Source organism: Alligator mississippiensis, chromosome 12 (genome assembly GCF_030867095.1).
Source record: "Alligator mississippiensis isolate rAllMis1 chromosome 12, rAllMis1, whole genome shotgun sequence".
NCBI lineage: Eukaryota > Metazoa > Chordata > Crocodylia > Alligatoridae > Alligator > Alligator mississippiensis.
The window spans coordinates 473,290-487,817 of NC_081835.1; the positions used below are offsets into that span (position 1 = coordinate 473,290).

The following is a 14,528-nucleotide window of genomic DNA, read 5'->3' on the forward strand; positions in this document are numbered from 1 at the left end:
CTCACCGCACCGCACCGCACCGCACCGCACACAGCGCAGGCTTCGCGCACGGGCTTTATTGAGGGCAGGCGCGGGCCGCACACAACGCGACCCCCGGGCGCGGGGCCGCCCCCACATCGGCCGCCCCGCGGGCCAGCTGGGCTGGGGCAGCCAGGGGCAGGGGAGTCACAGCAAGAGGCGCCCGGGGAGAGGGAGGGCAAGGGCGGCGCAGCGCCCGCCTGGCCGTGGCAGACAAGCAGCCGGGGTGCGGGCCCGGCCGCCCCGCTCCATGGCAGCAAGCAAGGCCCCTCCACCCCCCCGCAGCCCCGACCCCAGGGAGCGCGGCCCCCCCCCGGCACACGGCCCCGCGCTCAGCCAGTCTCCAGCGGGGCGGCGCGGGCAAGTCCAGAGCCCCGCTAGCCGTCCAGTAGCTTGAGGATGCTCTCCCGCTCCTTCAGGGTCTTCCAGGCCTGGTCCTTCTCCTTCTTGGTGGGCGTGCGCTTCTTCTGCCGCGCGGCCATGATCTTGCGGAAGGCGTCCATGACCTCGTTGTCCGCCATGCGCACGCGCTGCCGCAGCTCCTGCCGGTGCAGCTCCTCCTTGGCCAGCCTGCCAGGGCAGAGCCGTCAGCCCCACCAGACCAGGCCCAGGCCCAGGCCCGGCCCCGGCCCCCAGGCCGCCTGCGGTACCCACCGGAGCAGGTCGTGCTTCTTGGCGCGGTTGTGAGCGCTGAGCGCCTTGAGCTCCGCCTGCCGCTTGCGCAGCTCCGCCAGCACCTCGTCCTCAGCGTCCTCGGCCGGGCGGTCCTCCGAGTCCAGCAGCCCCTGTGCGATCAGCTCCTCCTTGATGCGCCCCTCCAGCGACTTGGTGTGCGGCACGCTGCCAGGGACGAGGGCGGGCTGCTGTCACCCCACGGGCCCTTTCAAGGCGGGCCGCAGGGAAGAGGGCAGCGGGGCCCCACGGCTGCTCACCTGAAGGGCTTGTTCTGGCTGCGGGGCGAGGTGCCAGCGCCATCAGCCCCCGAGTCCTTGCCCACGATCTCGGGGATCGGGGAGTCCTCCACGGGGGAGATGATGTTCTCCTAACAACAGAGCGTGGAGACAGGGGTCAGCGCTGGGCAGCGGGGGCCAAGTACGGCCCAGCCCGGAGCCCCACTCACCTCCACCAGCGCTTGTAGGAGGCGCTGCGTCAGGGGGCCGAAGGGGCAGCCATCCTCGGGCTGCTCGTGCTGGGCCTCCGACTTCTTCAGCAGTGCGTCCACATCTGCAGGGAGACGGGGAGGGGGCTATGAGCAGCGTTGGGGAGATGGGCCCCCGAGCCAGCTGAGCAGCGAGGGAACCCCCCTCCCACCTGTGGCTCTTGGTCCCAGGCCTCACCCCACCTGCCCCCCCGTAGAGCGTGCCCAGGCAGGCTGCAGAGCAAGGTGCCCGCGTGCTGGGCAGGGCCCCGGAGCCCAAAGGTCATCTGTGCTCCCCAGGCCTGGCTGAACCAGACCGTGCCCCGCACCAGGTGCCCCTGTGCCCAGCTGCCGGGATGCAGGGCTGAGCCAGAGGCACCTTTCGTGTCCAGCTCGGTCAGTGGCCCCAGGACGCCTTTCTTCTTGTCCGCAGCTGCAGCCACGCGGGCGCCGTCTTTCTGCTCCTCCAGCAGGTCCTCCTGGGCCCAGCGCTGCGAGTAGTGCTTCCCCAGGGGCGGGATCTGCAACAGAAGCCTTGTGAGCAGCACGCGGCTGGGGAGCCCCGAGCCGCCGTCCCCTCCTGGGGAACACGGCCACAGGGGAGTGCCCCAGCCCCACGGCCCAGCGCCCAGGCTCCTGCAGCGCTGCAGGCCCTGCCTCCAGGAAGTCACAGGGCGCCAGGCTCACAGCACATCGGCAGGCTCAGGGAGGGGCCACTTGAGCGTCCCTGCTTCTCTGCGTCAAGTCTGAGAACGCCCATCGCACCCGGAGCTTTGCACCGTGCCTGGCCCTGGGCTGCCGACACAAGGGGCTGCTCCGGTGCCCTGGCCTTGCCCCATGCGCCCGACCACGCCAGGAGCCTGCGCCGAGCCCCTGCAGGATCACCTCCAACTCCTGCCCCGCGCTCCCTTGTGCTCTGCTGCTGCCAACCAGCCAGAGGCTGATGGCCGAGCCGGGAGCCCTGCGGGGTGGCAGAGACCGCTTGTCTGGCCCTGCCTGGCAGCGACACGTGGGCGTCCTTTGGCGCCCGAGATGCTGCTCGGTGCCTGGTGCGAGGGCAGAGAACGCCCCCTCCTGGCTGGCGCCGCATTGGGCTTTCAGGCCCCCGACAGGGTCCCTGGGGCCGACAGCGGTGGGGGGGACGGGATCGGCTCAGCATCGCCTGGCTGCGGTCCCCGTCCAGGCCGGGCCCGGGGGCAGCGTGCAGGGCGCGAGCTCGGCGGCAGCGCCGGGCGCAGCTGGGCCCGCGGGCGCTCACCTTGTAGTGCTCGGCCTCGTCCTCGGGCGGCTTGAGCAGCTCCTCCAGCACGCGCAGCTCCTCGGTGGTGAGGTCGGCGCAGTACGGCTCCACCGAGTTCCAGAACCTGCGGGGGGAGGGGCAGAGCCGTGCTGCGAGGGGGCCGGGCAGGGCAGGGCAGGGCAGGGCAGGGCGGAGCGGGGCAGGCGGGCGGGCGGGGCCGGGCACGCACCTGTTGGGCGCGTCGTTCTTGGGGATGCGCGGCACGTCCACGGGGTCGTCGGGGAACTCGTACTCCTGGATCTTGGGCTGCAGGTTCTTGGACTTGGGCCGCCCGGGGCCCGGCCCCGGCCCGTGGCCCCCCTTGCCCTCGAGCTTCTGCTTCTTGGGCTTGCCGTGCTTGACCGGGGCGCCCAGGTCGTGCTCCTTCAGCTTCAGGAACCGCCGGTCCCCCTTCTTGTCCTGCCAGTCCGTCAGGATCTGCGGGCGGCGCGGCGCGGCTCAGCCCCGGCCCGGCCCGGCCCGGCCCCCCTGCCCCGCCCCGCCCCGCCCCGCCCCGCCCCCGCACCTGGGTCTCGGCCTCCAGCACGCGCAGGCGGCGGCTGGCGGACGACAGCAGCGTCTCGAGCTCCAGCTGCAGCGTGTCCAGCTCCTCGATGCCGATGCCGTCGTCCTCGGAGCGCGCCAGCACGGCCGTGTAGCGCGGGCACACCTTGCCGTGGTCCACCGACTTGAAGTCGTGGAACTGCAGCGGGCAGTCCTTCAACTCGCTCATCGCGCCGGGCGCCGCGCACCGGGCGCTCCGCACGTGGCCGCCGCCGGCACCGGGCGCGGGGGGCGGGGGCGCTCCGCCGGGGTCGCGCCGCGGCCGCGCTCAGCCCCTTCCGGCCGCCGTAGCCAGAGTCAGCGCCCGCCCCGCGCGCTCCTCATTGGCTGGGCCGCACCCCGCGGAGATCCCCATTGGCCGCGCCGCCCGCTCGCTCTCCGTTCCCTAATATGGAGGCCGCGGCGGGGCCGTACCAAGTGCGGCGCGGGGGGAGGGGGGGGCGCGGATCCCGCTGGCGGGGGCGCGCGCTCAGGGCGCTCGGGGCCGCGGCGGCGAGAGGACCCCGGCCTCGGAGGTGAAGTCGCGGCCCCGGCGCGGCCGCTGCTCCCGCGTGAGGGGGTGGCTCCGGCTGCGGCTCCTGCAGCGCTCCGCCCCCCCCCCCCCGCCCCCGGGGCGCAATGGGCGGTGCCGCCCGTCCCGGAACAGAGGAGCCGCCCGCGCCGCTAGTTCCGCTTCCGCTTCCCGGGACCCCACCGGAGCCGCCGTCAGCGCCGCCATGGTAGGACCGGGCCGGGCCGGGCGGGGAAGCGGGGCGGGGGCGGGGGCCGGGGCCGGGGGCCGGGGCGCGCTGACCCGTGCCCGCTGCCCGCAGACCGCCACGCTGCGCCCCTACCTGAGCGCGGTGCGCGCCACGCTGCAGGCCGCGCTCTGCCTGGAGAACTTCTCGTCGCAGGTGGTGGAGCGGCACAACAAGCCCGAGGTGGAAGTCAGGTACGGGGCCGGGGCCCGGGCCCGGGGGGCGGCGCGCCGGGGGCCGCTGGCGTTGCGGGGCGGGGGCGGGGGCGGGGGCCGGGGCCGGGGCTGACGTGTGGGCGGCTGCCAGGAGCAGCAAAGAGCTGCTGCTGCAGCCCGTGATCATCAGCCGGAACGAGAAGGAGAAGGTGCTGATCGAGGGGTCCATCAACTCGGTGCGGGTCAGCATCGCCGTGAAGCAGGTGAGCCGGGGCCGGGGCCCGGGGGGGCGGCGCGGGGCGGGGCGGGGGGGCCGAGCCTGACTTCCTCCGCCCCCCTGCTCCCCCCCTCGCCTGCCCGCAGGCTGACGAGATCGAGAAGATCCTCTGCCACAAGTTCATGCGGTTCATGATGATGAGAGCCGAGAACTTCTTCATCCTGCGCAGGAAGGCCGTGGAGGTGAGGGGCGCCGGGCCGGGCCGGGCCGCTTCCCGCTGGGCCCCGGGCACAGCAGGGCTGAGCGCTCGCCCCTTCCTCTTCCCCCAGGGCTACGACATCAGCTTCCTGATCACGAACTTCCACACGGAGCAGATGTACAAGCACAAGCTGGTGGACTTCGTGATACACTTCATGGAGGAGATCGACAAGGAGATCAGCGAGATGAAGCTGTCCGTCAATGCCAGGGCTCGCATTGTGGCGGAGGAGTTCCTCAAAAACGTGAGGCTCGCAGGCGGGGCGGTGGGCGCCCGTGGTGCGGGGCAGCGGCACGGTTCTGTTAGAGGGCTCGGTGGAGGGGAGCAGAGCGGCCTGCTTAGGCTGTCTGACCCCCCTGTTAGAAGAAGCCCCTGCCCGCTGGCCCCTGCGTGGGGGGCTGAGGCTCCCCGTGCAGGGAGCGGTGGGGGGTGCAGCAGCCCCTGCAGGGCCGAGAGACCTGGGGCAGGCCGCCCACCCGCTGCAGGGAGGCTGGTGACATCCGCGGCAGCCTGTTGGGAGCGAAAGCAGAAGCTGTGGGTTGGAGCGTCTCGGGCAGGCAGCGGGGGGAGAAGGGATGTCTCTAGCCTGCTGCGCTGTGGGAGGGGCCTCAGTGCCGGCTTCCCACGCTGATTGTTTCCATCCCGCCCTCGTGCGCTCGGGCTGAGGCGGCTCGGCTGTGCAGACGCAGGGGGGCTGGCAGGGCGCCAACCTGGCCCTGTGCGGTGTGTGGCCGGAAATCAGACCTGCAGCCATTAACGGCCTGTCTCTTCTCGCCCCTGCCCAGTTTTAGACCATGGTGCTGGACTCCACGGCTTCACGTTCTCATTCTCTCCTGCGTCTCTGCACAGCCGCCCTGCCAGGCTGGGGGGCCGCAGCCTGGGCCTTGCTCTCGGGAAGAGAGATGAGAAGCAGCCAGATCTTATGGAGCTGTCCAGTGGAATGTACATTGCATTCTCCATCGTCCCCAGGGAAGGGAGGGAGGAGTTAATATTTGAAGCAAACCGTGCTTGTTTGAGACTGTGTCGACTCCATGTTCTTTTTTAAATGACTAATCATTTGCTGTAACGTCTCCGATTCTCCTAGCGGTGGGGGCGCGGGGTTGGAGGGGAGCTTTGGCTGCTATGGCGCTGGACAGCACGTGCGATGCGTGTCTCCTGCCCCGAGGCTGGCAGCTGCTGGCCGCCCTGCCAGCGTCCAGCAGGGCCTCTCTGCAAAGGGGGGTGCCCGCTAGCTGCCAAATGTGGCTCCTTGCCCCTAGTGCTCGGGCCGCAGCTAGGCCGCGCCTGGTGCCATCTGCAGGGGTTTGGCCCAGCAGCAGAGGGGCCTGCTTTGCTTTTAGGGCAGGACTGCAGCTCTCTCGGGCTGGGGCTGGGCCCTCCACCTCCCTGCTCCTGGGCAGTGCCTGCTCCAGTCTGCCTGTTCCCTGCGGGGGCGGAGTGGGGAAGGCTGCAGCTTGTCCCCCCTGCTGGAGCCGGGGGTCCAGGCACAGCGGCTGTGGCAGCTGCTGTGCCTGGGCACCCCGGTCGGCAGGCACGCATGCAGCCCCCTCTCCTTCAACCCGCCCCCAGGAACAGGGCATTCCCGGCGCAGCACGTCCTCTCGCCGCTGGCCTTCACCTCTGCTCCCTCTGCCTGTGGTGGAGGGAGCCGGGGCTCTGCCCAGAGCAGGGCCTCCCCTGACGGAGCTGGAATCTGTAACTCTTGGTTCTTTTGCTTTTGCACTTGCTGTAACTTTTCTTACTCTGAAACCTTCCCTATTAAAGCCTTTTTTCATGCCTCCAGGGGCTGCATGCTTCCTCGCCGGCGGTCTGGGGGTGGTGCTGCGCCGAGAGCCGGGCCTGAGTCACGGCTGTAGCCGGCCCCTGGTTTCCCCTGCGGGTGGGAGGGCTATAAATAGCTGCGCTCCCTTCCCCGCGGCCGCCGGCGGCCCTGCCTGCCCCGTGCGGGGGCGCGGCGCGGCGCGGCGCGGCGCGGCGCGGCGCGGCGCGGCGCGGCGGGAGGGATCGTTGCGGCCGCTGCTGCCGGTTTCCATGGAGACGCCAAACAGGCCGTGGCGGGCGGGGCGGCCCGAGGCTCGGCCGAGTCCCCGCGCTGCCGGCGCCGCACCGCACCGCCCGCCCGCCCGCAGCGGCCGGCCGAGGAGCGAGGCGGCGGCCCATGGAGGCGCGGGGGCGCGGGGCGGGCGCGGGCGCGGAGCGGGGCCGGCAGCGCCCCGCGCTCAAGCCCGAGCGCCTGAAGCAGGCCCGGCTGCACGTGGAGCGCGCCGCCAAGGTGAGGGGCGCGGGGGGGAGCGGGCCGCCGCCGCCCCTGCCCGGCTCCAGCGCGGCGCTGTCCCCGCAGCAGAAGAAGATCTTCGTGGTGCAGGGGCCCTACCCGGTGATCCGCAGCCTGCTGCGCGCCCGCGGCTGGGTGGAGAAGCGCCTGCCCCGGCCCGGCCGCGCCGCACGCCGGCGGGAGCGCGAGGCCGAGGCGGACGACAGCGCCGCGGCCCCGGAGGGCGAGCGGGCGGCCCGCGCCCTCGCCGCCGGCGCTCGCTCTTCCCCTCCCCCGGCCGAGGAGGAGGGCGAGGGCGAGGGCGAGGAGGGGCAGGACGAGGACCCCGAGGGCACCTACAGCCTCCTGGTGAGTGCGGGCCCGGGCTGGGCGGGCTCCCGGCCTGGCACGGGGCAGGCCCTCACCCGCTGCCCCCGCAGTCGCGGCTGGCTCGCAACCAGGTGCCCTACTTCATCTGGACCAACCGGCGCGACGTCGTGGACTGCCGCGCTCTGCGCAAGGAGCAGGTCATGAACCACTACGCCCGGGCCGGCTCCTTCACCACCAAGGTGCGGGGCGCGGAGGCTGCGGGCGCACGGGGCGGGGGGCAGCCCCCGGTGCTGCCTCGCCAGGCCCGGCTGCCATCCCCACAGGTGGGGCTGTGCCTCAACCTCCGGAACCTGCCCTGGTTCGACCAGGCCGACGCCGACACCTTCTTCCCCCGCTGCTACCGGCTGGGCGCCGAGGACGACAAGCAGGCCTTCATTGGTGAGAGCCACTCCCAGGGCCAGATGCCACCCCCTCGCTGCCACCCGTGCCAGCTGACACCTTCTCCCCCTGCCGCCACAGAGGACTTCCGGCTCACTGCTGCCCGCAGCCTGCTCAAGGTGGTGCTGAGCAGGGCCGGTGGCCCGCTTGCTCGGGAGGCCGGGGCCAACTCCACGCACGAGGGGCCCCCAGAGGCCAGCACATCCCCTGGTAGGTGGTGGACACGGGACCAGGGACGTGACAATGCCAGGGCCAAGCTGACCCTCTCCTCCCTTGGAGCCAGCTGGGGGCAGCTGGACAGCTGCCCCTGCCCCCGGTATCCAGGAGGAGAGGACATGCAGGGGGTGCCTGGTCCTCTGGTGCCCTGCTATGCCCAGAGCACAGCCCCCTACAGCCAGAGACCACTGAGCCCCCAGCCAGCTCCACCCAGCTCACTGACCTCCCTGCTGCATCATGGGCCTGGGGGGCAAGGCCTGCCAGACAAAGCAGGGAGCCCCCTGCTGCTCCCCCTTTCAGTGTCCCTGCGGGGGGCTGCCCGGCGGCGGGGCAGCCCGCTCCCCAGGCGGCTGGTGGAGATGGCGCTGCAGGCCTGCGAGGAGCACCTGAACAGCCTGCAGCACCAGGACATCGACAAGGCGGCAGAGCTGGCCCCAGCTAGGGCAGATGCCCGCTGGGAGGAGTTCCTGCGTGGCTACTACTGCATGGTGCAGTAAGTGCTGGGGACCAGGGTGAGCTGGGCAGGGGGCTGCTCGGCCCCTGGCTCTGAGCAGCCGTGTCTGACTGCAGCGAGGGGGCACCCCTGGAGCTGTCGCCCGCCCATGCTGAGCAGTGCCAAGACATGCTGCAGCAGCTGCAGGAGCTGCTGCCACAGCTGGAGATGGAGGGGGACCACAACATCTGGATCGTGAAGCCTGGAGCCAAGTCCCGTGGCAGAGGTAAGGGGCCCCTGCCCCAGGGGATGCGCCTGTTCCTCACCCAGCACCAGCCCCCTGGACTGCGCAGCTCCAGCTCCAGATCCTTGAGCCCTGCTGCCCCCCAAGCTCCTGGCTCCCAGTACCTGGACTGTGTCCAGCGAGGAACGTCCTTGGCCAGGCAGCTGGTGCTCCGAGGCTTGGACAGCGTTCGGGCTGGGTGTCCCTGCAAGGGTTCTGCAGCTGGAGCTATTCCCGAGGAGGAAAGGGCAGGCTGGCTGGCCAGCCAGGATGGCATCAAGTGCTGGGTTGCTGCAGGGATCGTGTGCATGGCACGCCTGGAGGAGATGCTGAGGCTGGTGAACTGCGACCCCATTGTGGTGAAGGACGGGAAGTGGGTGGTGCAGAAGTACATCGAGAGGCCCCTGCTCATCTTCGGCACCAAGTTCGACCTGCGCCAGTGGTTCTTGGTGACAGACTGGAACCCGCTCACCATCTGGTTCTACCGCGACAGCTACCTGCGCTTCTCCACGCAGCCCTTCTCCCTGCACAACCTGGACGCGTAAGCAATGGCACTCCCTCTGGGGCCGGGGCCGTGCCAGCAGCAGGAGGCAAGGGCTGGTGCCAGCTGTGCCGTCTCTACCCCAGTGCCGTCCACCTGTGCAACAACTCCATCCAGAAACACTACGAGGCCTCGCTCCAGCGCCACCCGCGCCTGCCCCCTGGCAACATGTGGTCGTCGCAGCAGTTTCAGGAGCACCTGCAGCAGGCGGGGGCAGGGGCAGCCTGGCAGGATGTAATGGTGCCGGGCATGAAGGCGGCCATCATCCACGCTGTGCAGAGCGCACAGGACGTCGTGGAGCTGCGCAAGGGCAGCTTTGAGCTCTATGGCGCTGACTTCATCTTTGGGGAGGACTTTAAGCCCTGGCTGCTAGAGGTCAATGCCAGCCCCACCATGGCAGCCTCCACAGCTGTGACCAGCCGGCTGTGCGCCGGCGTGCAGGCTGACACGTTGCGTGTCGTCATTGACCGCAGGCACGACCGCACCTGCCCCACCGGCGCCTTCGAACTTATTTACAAGCAGGTGAGCGCTCCGCGGCACCCGGAGCACAACCAGCATGGCCGGGGACCCGCAGCCCTGGGGCCAGCAGGCAGCGTCAGGGAGCCCAGCCCTGGCTGGGACCTCCTGAGGGGGGCAGCTTGCCACCCACGATGGGCCTTCCTGGCAGCCACAGCCATGTCAAGGCTGCACGCCCCTTCCTTTTCCACTTGCTCGCAGCCATCCCCAGGGCCAGGGGCACAGCCCAGCCAGGCTGGGGAGCCTACTGGCACCACTTCCAGCTGCCCCACCCGAGAGGGGACGCGGACTCAGGCTCCCACACAGGAGCAGGGCAAGTGCAAAGCTCTCCATTGCTCCCCCCAGCCTGCTCTTATTTGCCCTCCCCCAGGCTGCCGTGGACGTGCCACAGTACGTGGGAATCAGTCTCCTGGTGGAAGGGTCCACAGTGAAGAAGCCATGGGCTTCAGCCCAAAGGAACTGCAGCAGCAGCCCCAGGCGCAGCCCCCTGGCCTCCACGCTGGGCTGTCTGCATGGCTCCCAGCAGCACCCCAGCCCCCGCTGGCCCAAAACTGCTGGGAGCCCCAGGGCTGTGGGACCCCCTGTGCGGCTCAGTGCCGGCGCGAGCAAAGAGGGCAAGGCCCGGGAACAGGCAGTGGCCAGCAGGGCCTCTGCCCCCACTGATGCCAGGCTGAAGGCACCTGGCAGGCTGAGGCCAGAGCTAGGGCAGAAGCGGCGCTTGGTGCTGCCCAGCGTGGTCACCTCTCTGCCGGGGGACAAGCAGCTGCTGCTGCCATCCCAGCCCCAGCCCTGCCCCAAGGGCAGCCCCCGGCTGCCAGCTGCCCGCATGGGGGGGTCCTCCCACCGCCGCCTGCTGCAGTCCTCCTGGGGCAGCTGCAGAAAAACTCTGCAGAGGCCTGTTTGGCAGCCAGGGCAGGAGCTGCAGCCCTGTGTGCGAGGCCTGGGCACCTTGGCAGCAGCTTACAGGCAGCTCCCCTGCCCTGCAGAGTCCCCTGGGCCAGAGGCCCAGCAGGGATATGCCCAGGCCATCCCATGGGGCAGGGTGCCAGCTGCTCCTGCCCAAGACGGCAGCAGCAACAGGCACCCATGGGTCTTCTCGGCCCCTGAGCTGGGGCCCTCCCAGCCGTGCCCTGTTAGGAGAAGGAAGAAGAGGGACAGGCCACACAGGTGAGGAAGCAGCTGGGCCCAGGGACTGCAGACAGTGCCTGCTATGGTCCAGCCACCCAAACAGGATCATGTGCCAGGGTCCAATAAAGGACGCTGAGGAAGGCGCTGGCCTGCGCGTGATGTGGGCAGACACATGACAGCAAGCAGAGCTCTGCTTTATTCAGTGTTCACAGCGGCTGCAGGGACAGCTGGGGGTGCAGGCGATCACCTCCCTTCCCCACGCGCCCCACAAACAGCAGGTGTTGCCTGGGCTCAGCCCCACACCCAAGGGCCTTGGGAGGTAAGAGCAGGGGCCCAAGGATGCACAACAGGAAAGACTAGGGCAGCAGGTGGGGTAGGGCAAGGGGCCCGGACCCCTCCCCTGCCTCCGAGATGAGGAGCAGGGAAACGTGTTCCTGGCTATACACTTCTAGGGCTCAGGCAGCATCCCAGGAACACCAGCCCCAGCCCAGGCAGCCCCTCTGTTCTGCCACTGCCTAGGGCAGAAAGTCTCTGGGAGAAGGCAGGTCACAGGCCATCATGGAGCCACTACTGCCTGCAGCCACCCTGCGGCTCCAGGTGTGTAGGCAGCCCCAGGCAGTGAAGCGTCCTCAGGAAGAAGGGCGGGGGAGGTGCAGCCAGGACCACTGCCGGGAGCTGCAGCTGGTGCAGGTGGAGATGCAAGGGCAGAAGATGCACCTGCTGCTGTGTGAGGCGCAGCCTGTCAAGCACCTGCTTAGGCAGGACCTGCCAAGAGAGACAGGCAGGGCTCAGGGCCTGGGAGACTGACCGCGCCGACCCACAGGAGACGTCCCCTGCACTGCGGCCTCCGCTGCTGCTGGTCCCTGTGCCAAGACAGGGACAGGCAGCAGGCACCGTGAGAGGGCTGGGAGGCAGACAAGACACTGCCTCAGAGGACAGAAGGATGCCAGGGGACACAGGCAAAGACAAGGCTGAGGATTCCCATCTCCCTGGGAGGGGAGAAGGTGTGTTGGGAACCAGAGGTCTGGCACCCCGCAGCACCAGAGCAGGGAATCTGCTCCCAGGCTGGCAGCGAGACCAAGGGCCCAGAGACTGCTGGATCCCAGGAAGCTGGAAGCCAGCACCTGGTCTTAACTCCCAGCAAGTGCCCCACCCCCCTGCCCCCACCCCAAAATCATGCATGGTCCAGGACCCTGGGCCATGCAGGGCCTGGCCCCTTTGCTCACCGAGGATGCGTGCCACCCAGCCACTGAGAGCAGAGGCGAGGGGAGGGCGCTCGTACCTGTGTGCAGGGAGGCGTGCTCTCTGCTGGCAGCAGGAAGGACTGCCCCAGGACTGCGCCCACCCGGGGCGAGTACACGTGGTCACCCAGCGCGGGGCACAGCAGCAGCGTCAGGTGCACCAGGAGCTGGCTAGAGAAGGCTGCAGCAACGAGCAGGAGGGTCAGCCCTGGGGCTCAGGTCCTGCCCCCACCCCAGCCATGCACCTGTCCCACCTGTCACTGGCTGGAGTTGCAGGAGGGAGCAGCCGTGCGCAGAGCCCAGCACAGTGTAGCACGTCCGGGTTTTCTTCACCTCCTTCCTCGCCACGCTGCCCTGGGACGGCGCCGCCACCGGCACCACCTGGCATCGGAGCCGAGCCGTCAGCACTGCCCCCGGCCGCGCCCCAGGCCTGGCCAGCACCAGGCTGCACGGGGCCGAGGAGCAGGCGACAGTGCCGCTGCCAGACCCGCAGCCCAGGTCCTGCGTCCCGCTGCCCTCGTACCTGCCCTGCACTGCCAAGCGAACTCTTACCAGCCGCGCATCCCCGACCTGCGCCAGCTTCAGCCCTGTGCGGATTTCCCCCTGGGAGTCAGCGGGGACCCCGACCGTGACAGCACTGGGGTGGGGGAGGAAGAGGGAGGTGGCGTCGGGCTGCCTGGTCAGAGCTGGTACCAGCCCGGTCCCTCCGCAGGGCCAGGGCTCCCGACAGCCCCGTGCCGGGAGCCGCCGTCTTGCGGGGCCGGCCGACGAGAGGGGCCAGGAGCCGGGCTACCCTCCCCACGGACTCGCCCCCCGCGTCCCCAGCCGCCTGGAGATAGATAGGAGGTGCCTCCGCTCACCAGTACGTGGCAGGAGGGCGCCCCGTCCGCCGGGCCCGCACGAAGAACTCCTGGAGCCGCTGCGTGGTGGCGTGGCAGGTGGAGAGGAGCACGAGGCCGGAGCTCTCCCTGGGGGAAGCGGTGTCACGCTGCGCCTGGGCCCGGGCCCCCCACCCCGCCCGCCCGCCCGCCCGCCCGCCCGCGGGCCTCTGCCCGGACACCTACTTCCCGGGGGCTCTGACGATGTGGAGCTCGGGCGACAGGGCCAGGCGCTGGCTCAGCTGCGGCAGCAGCGCCTCCAGGCTCAGCTGCCCCGGGCTGCCCGCAGCAGGGCGCGAGGTCAGGCCCCCGGCCCCGGCCCCGGCCCCTCCTGCCACGGGCAGCCCCACCGGCTTGCTGAGGGCCACGAGCGCTCCTGAAAGGCAGACGGACGCGTCAGCCCGGGGCGGGGCGGGGCGGGGCGGGGGGCGAGGGGGCGGGGCCGGCGCTACCTTCGCGGTGGACGACCGAGGCCTCCAACAACCGCAGCGCCTGCTCCGCGCTCAAGGGCCCGGCCGCGGCCCTCAGCGCCTCGGTCTCAGCCCGGGTCGCGCCCCGCGCTTTCCCCCGCACCGCCTCGTACTTGCGGGGGCAGGCACACAGGAGGCGGGCCCCGGCGGGGGCGGGGGCGGGCCGGGCTCTGCCCCCCGCCCGCAGCACGAGCCGGGCGGCCGCTCTGGGCGCCGCCATCTTGGGACCGGCGCATGCGCGGGGGCCGCCGGGAGGAGCCGGCCGAGCGCCCGGAGCGACCATAGAGTCGGGGCCTCCGGCGGCGCAGACAGGCTGCGCGCCGTTTCCGGTCCGGTCCGCCATGGCCTCCCGCGCCGGCCCCCGCGCCGCGGGCACCGACGGCAGCGACTTCCGGCACCGCGAGCGCGTGGCCGAGCACTACCAGATGAGGTGCGGGGTCCCGGTCCTGGGGGCTCCGGGGAGGGGGCTGGTCCCGGTGCCGCGGGGCTGCCCCGCCACGCCTGGCTCAGGCGCGGACGGCTCAGCCGGTGCTCTGCCCGCTCCAGTGCGGGGCAGGCGGGTCGTGGTGCGGTGCGGTGCGGTGCGGTGCGGTGCAGCGGGGGGAGGTGGGGCAGGTGCGACCCGTGCCGTGCCGTGCCATGCCCCGCAGCGCGGCGCTGAAGGCGGAGGTGCGGAAGCTGACGTACGTGCACGTGGCGCTGTGGGCGCTGCTGGCGGCGCAGGCGGTGGCGGCGCACCTGAAGCTGGTGGCGCACGAGCGCGTGGCCGTGCCGTACCGCTGGCAGTACCCGTACCTGCTGAGCATCCTGCCCTCGCTGCTGGGCCTGCTCGCCTTCCCGCGCAACAACATCAGCTACCTGGTGCTGTCCATGATCAGCGCCGGGCTCTTCTCGGTGGCGCCGCTCATCTACGGCAGCATGGAGATGTTCCCCGTGGCGCAGCAGCTCTACCGCCACGGCAAGGCCTACCGCTTCATCTTCGGCTTCTCCGCCGTCTCCGTCATGTACCTGGTGGTGCTGGTGGCCGCGCAGGTGCACGGCTGGCAGCTCTACTACAGCAAGAAGCTGCTGGACTCCTGGTTCGCCAGCACGCAGGACAGGAAGAAGAAGTGAGCGGGCCGCGAGCCCAGCCCGGCTGCCGGCAGGGCCGCGTCCAGCCCCCGGCCGGGCCGCGGGGCCGGGGGCCGAGCCCCTGGCGGGGGTGGGCCGCGCCCCGCTCCTTCGCGCTCGGGCTGGCGGAGGCGCCCTGTGGCGTCACGGGCTCATCCGGCCTCGCAGGGTGCTGCCCGTGCCCTCGCCGTCTCTCACCTCCACCACCCGCCACTTCCTTCCCTGCCGCCGCCACCTTGTGGCAGCCGCCCCCGCCGCCGTGGCAGGGAGCGCCTGCCGGGCCACCCCTGGGCCCGGGCCCGCCCGCGGCCCCCTGTGCAGCTGGAA

At 71.1% G+C, this 14,528-nt stretch overlaps 5 protein-coding genes across 8 annotated transcripts; 3 read left to right on the plus strand and 2 right to left on the minus strand.

Moving 5' to 3' along the window:
- Positions 1-41: 41 nt before the first annotated feature.
- Positions 42-3,528, minus strand: TADA3 (transcriptional adaptor 3). The gene is made up of 8 exons (XM_059715979.1): positions 2,962-3,528; positions 2,626-2,873; positions 2,415-2,520; positions 1,536-1,677; positions 1,139-1,242; positions 951-1,060; positions 673-858; positions 42-588 (listed from the first exon to the last, which is right to left on the minus strand). The coding sequence occupies exons 1-8, from the start codon at positions 3,166-3,168 to the stop codon at positions 396-398; spliced, it is 1,296 nt and encodes a 431-aa protein (XP_059571962.1). The 5' UTR covers positions 3,169-3,528; the 3' UTR covers positions 42-395.
- An 81-nt stretch (positions 3,529-3,609) lies between these two features.
- ARPC4 (actin related protein 2/3 complex subunit 4) lies at positions 3,610-5,243 on the plus strand. Its single transcript, XM_059715987.1, has 6 exons — positions 3,610-3,718; positions 3,812-3,930; positions 4,043-4,154; positions 4,255-4,350; positions 4,438-4,608; positions 5,150-5,243. Exons 1-6 carry the CDS (start codon positions 3,716-3,718, stop codon positions 5,153-5,155), a joined length of 507 nt encoding a protein of 168 aa, XP_059571970.1. The 5' UTR covers positions 3,610-3,715; the 3' UTR covers positions 5,156-5,243.
- Positions 5,244-6,373: 1,130 nt separating this feature from the next.
- TTLL3 (tubulin tyrosine ligase like 3) lies at positions 6,374-10,644 on the plus strand. 4 transcript variants are annotated; one of them, XM_059715967.1, is made up of 8 exons: positions 6,455-6,986; positions 7,058-7,186; positions 7,271-7,385; positions 7,467-8,094; positions 8,172-8,320; positions 8,615-8,858; positions 8,945-9,380; positions 9,745-10,644. In XM_059715967.1, the coding sequence occupies exons 1-8, from the start codon at positions 6,522-6,524 to the stop codon at positions 10,543-10,545; spliced, it is 2,967 nt and encodes a 988-aa protein (XP_059571950.1). In that variant the 5' UTR covers positions 6,455-6,521; the 3' UTR covers positions 10,546-10,644. The 4 variants fall into 4 exon arrangements, with proteins under 4 accessions (XP_059571948.1, XP_059571950.1, XP_059571949.1 ...); XM_059715965.1 differs by having other exon boundaries at positions 6,374-7,186; XM_059715966.1 differs by having other exon boundaries at positions 7,271-8,094.
- A 36-nt stretch (positions 10,645-10,680) lies between these two features.
- Positions 10,681-13,434, minus strand: RPUSD3 (RNA pseudouridine synthase D3). The gene is made up of 7 exons (XM_006260327.4): positions 13,074-13,434; positions 12,808-12,997; positions 12,604-12,711; positions 12,296-12,380; positions 11,998-12,124; positions 11,785-11,924; positions 10,681-11,267 (listed from the first exon to the last, which is right to left on the minus strand). The coding sequence occupies exons 1-7, from the start codon at positions 13,432-13,434 to the stop codon at positions 11,070-11,072; spliced, it is 1,209 nt and encodes a 402-aa protein (XP_006260389.1). The 3' UTR covers positions 10,681-11,069.
- JAGN1 (jagunal homolog 1) lies at positions 13,433-14,294 on the plus strand. Its single transcript, XM_006260303.4, has 2 exons — positions 13,433-13,521; positions 13,742-14,294. Exons 1-2 carry the CDS (start codon positions 13,433-13,435, stop codon positions 14,202-14,204), a joined length of 552 nt encoding a protein of 183 aa, XP_006260365.1. The 3' UTR covers positions 14,205-14,294.
- The last annotated feature ends 234 nt before the right edge of the window (positions 14,295-14,528 follow it).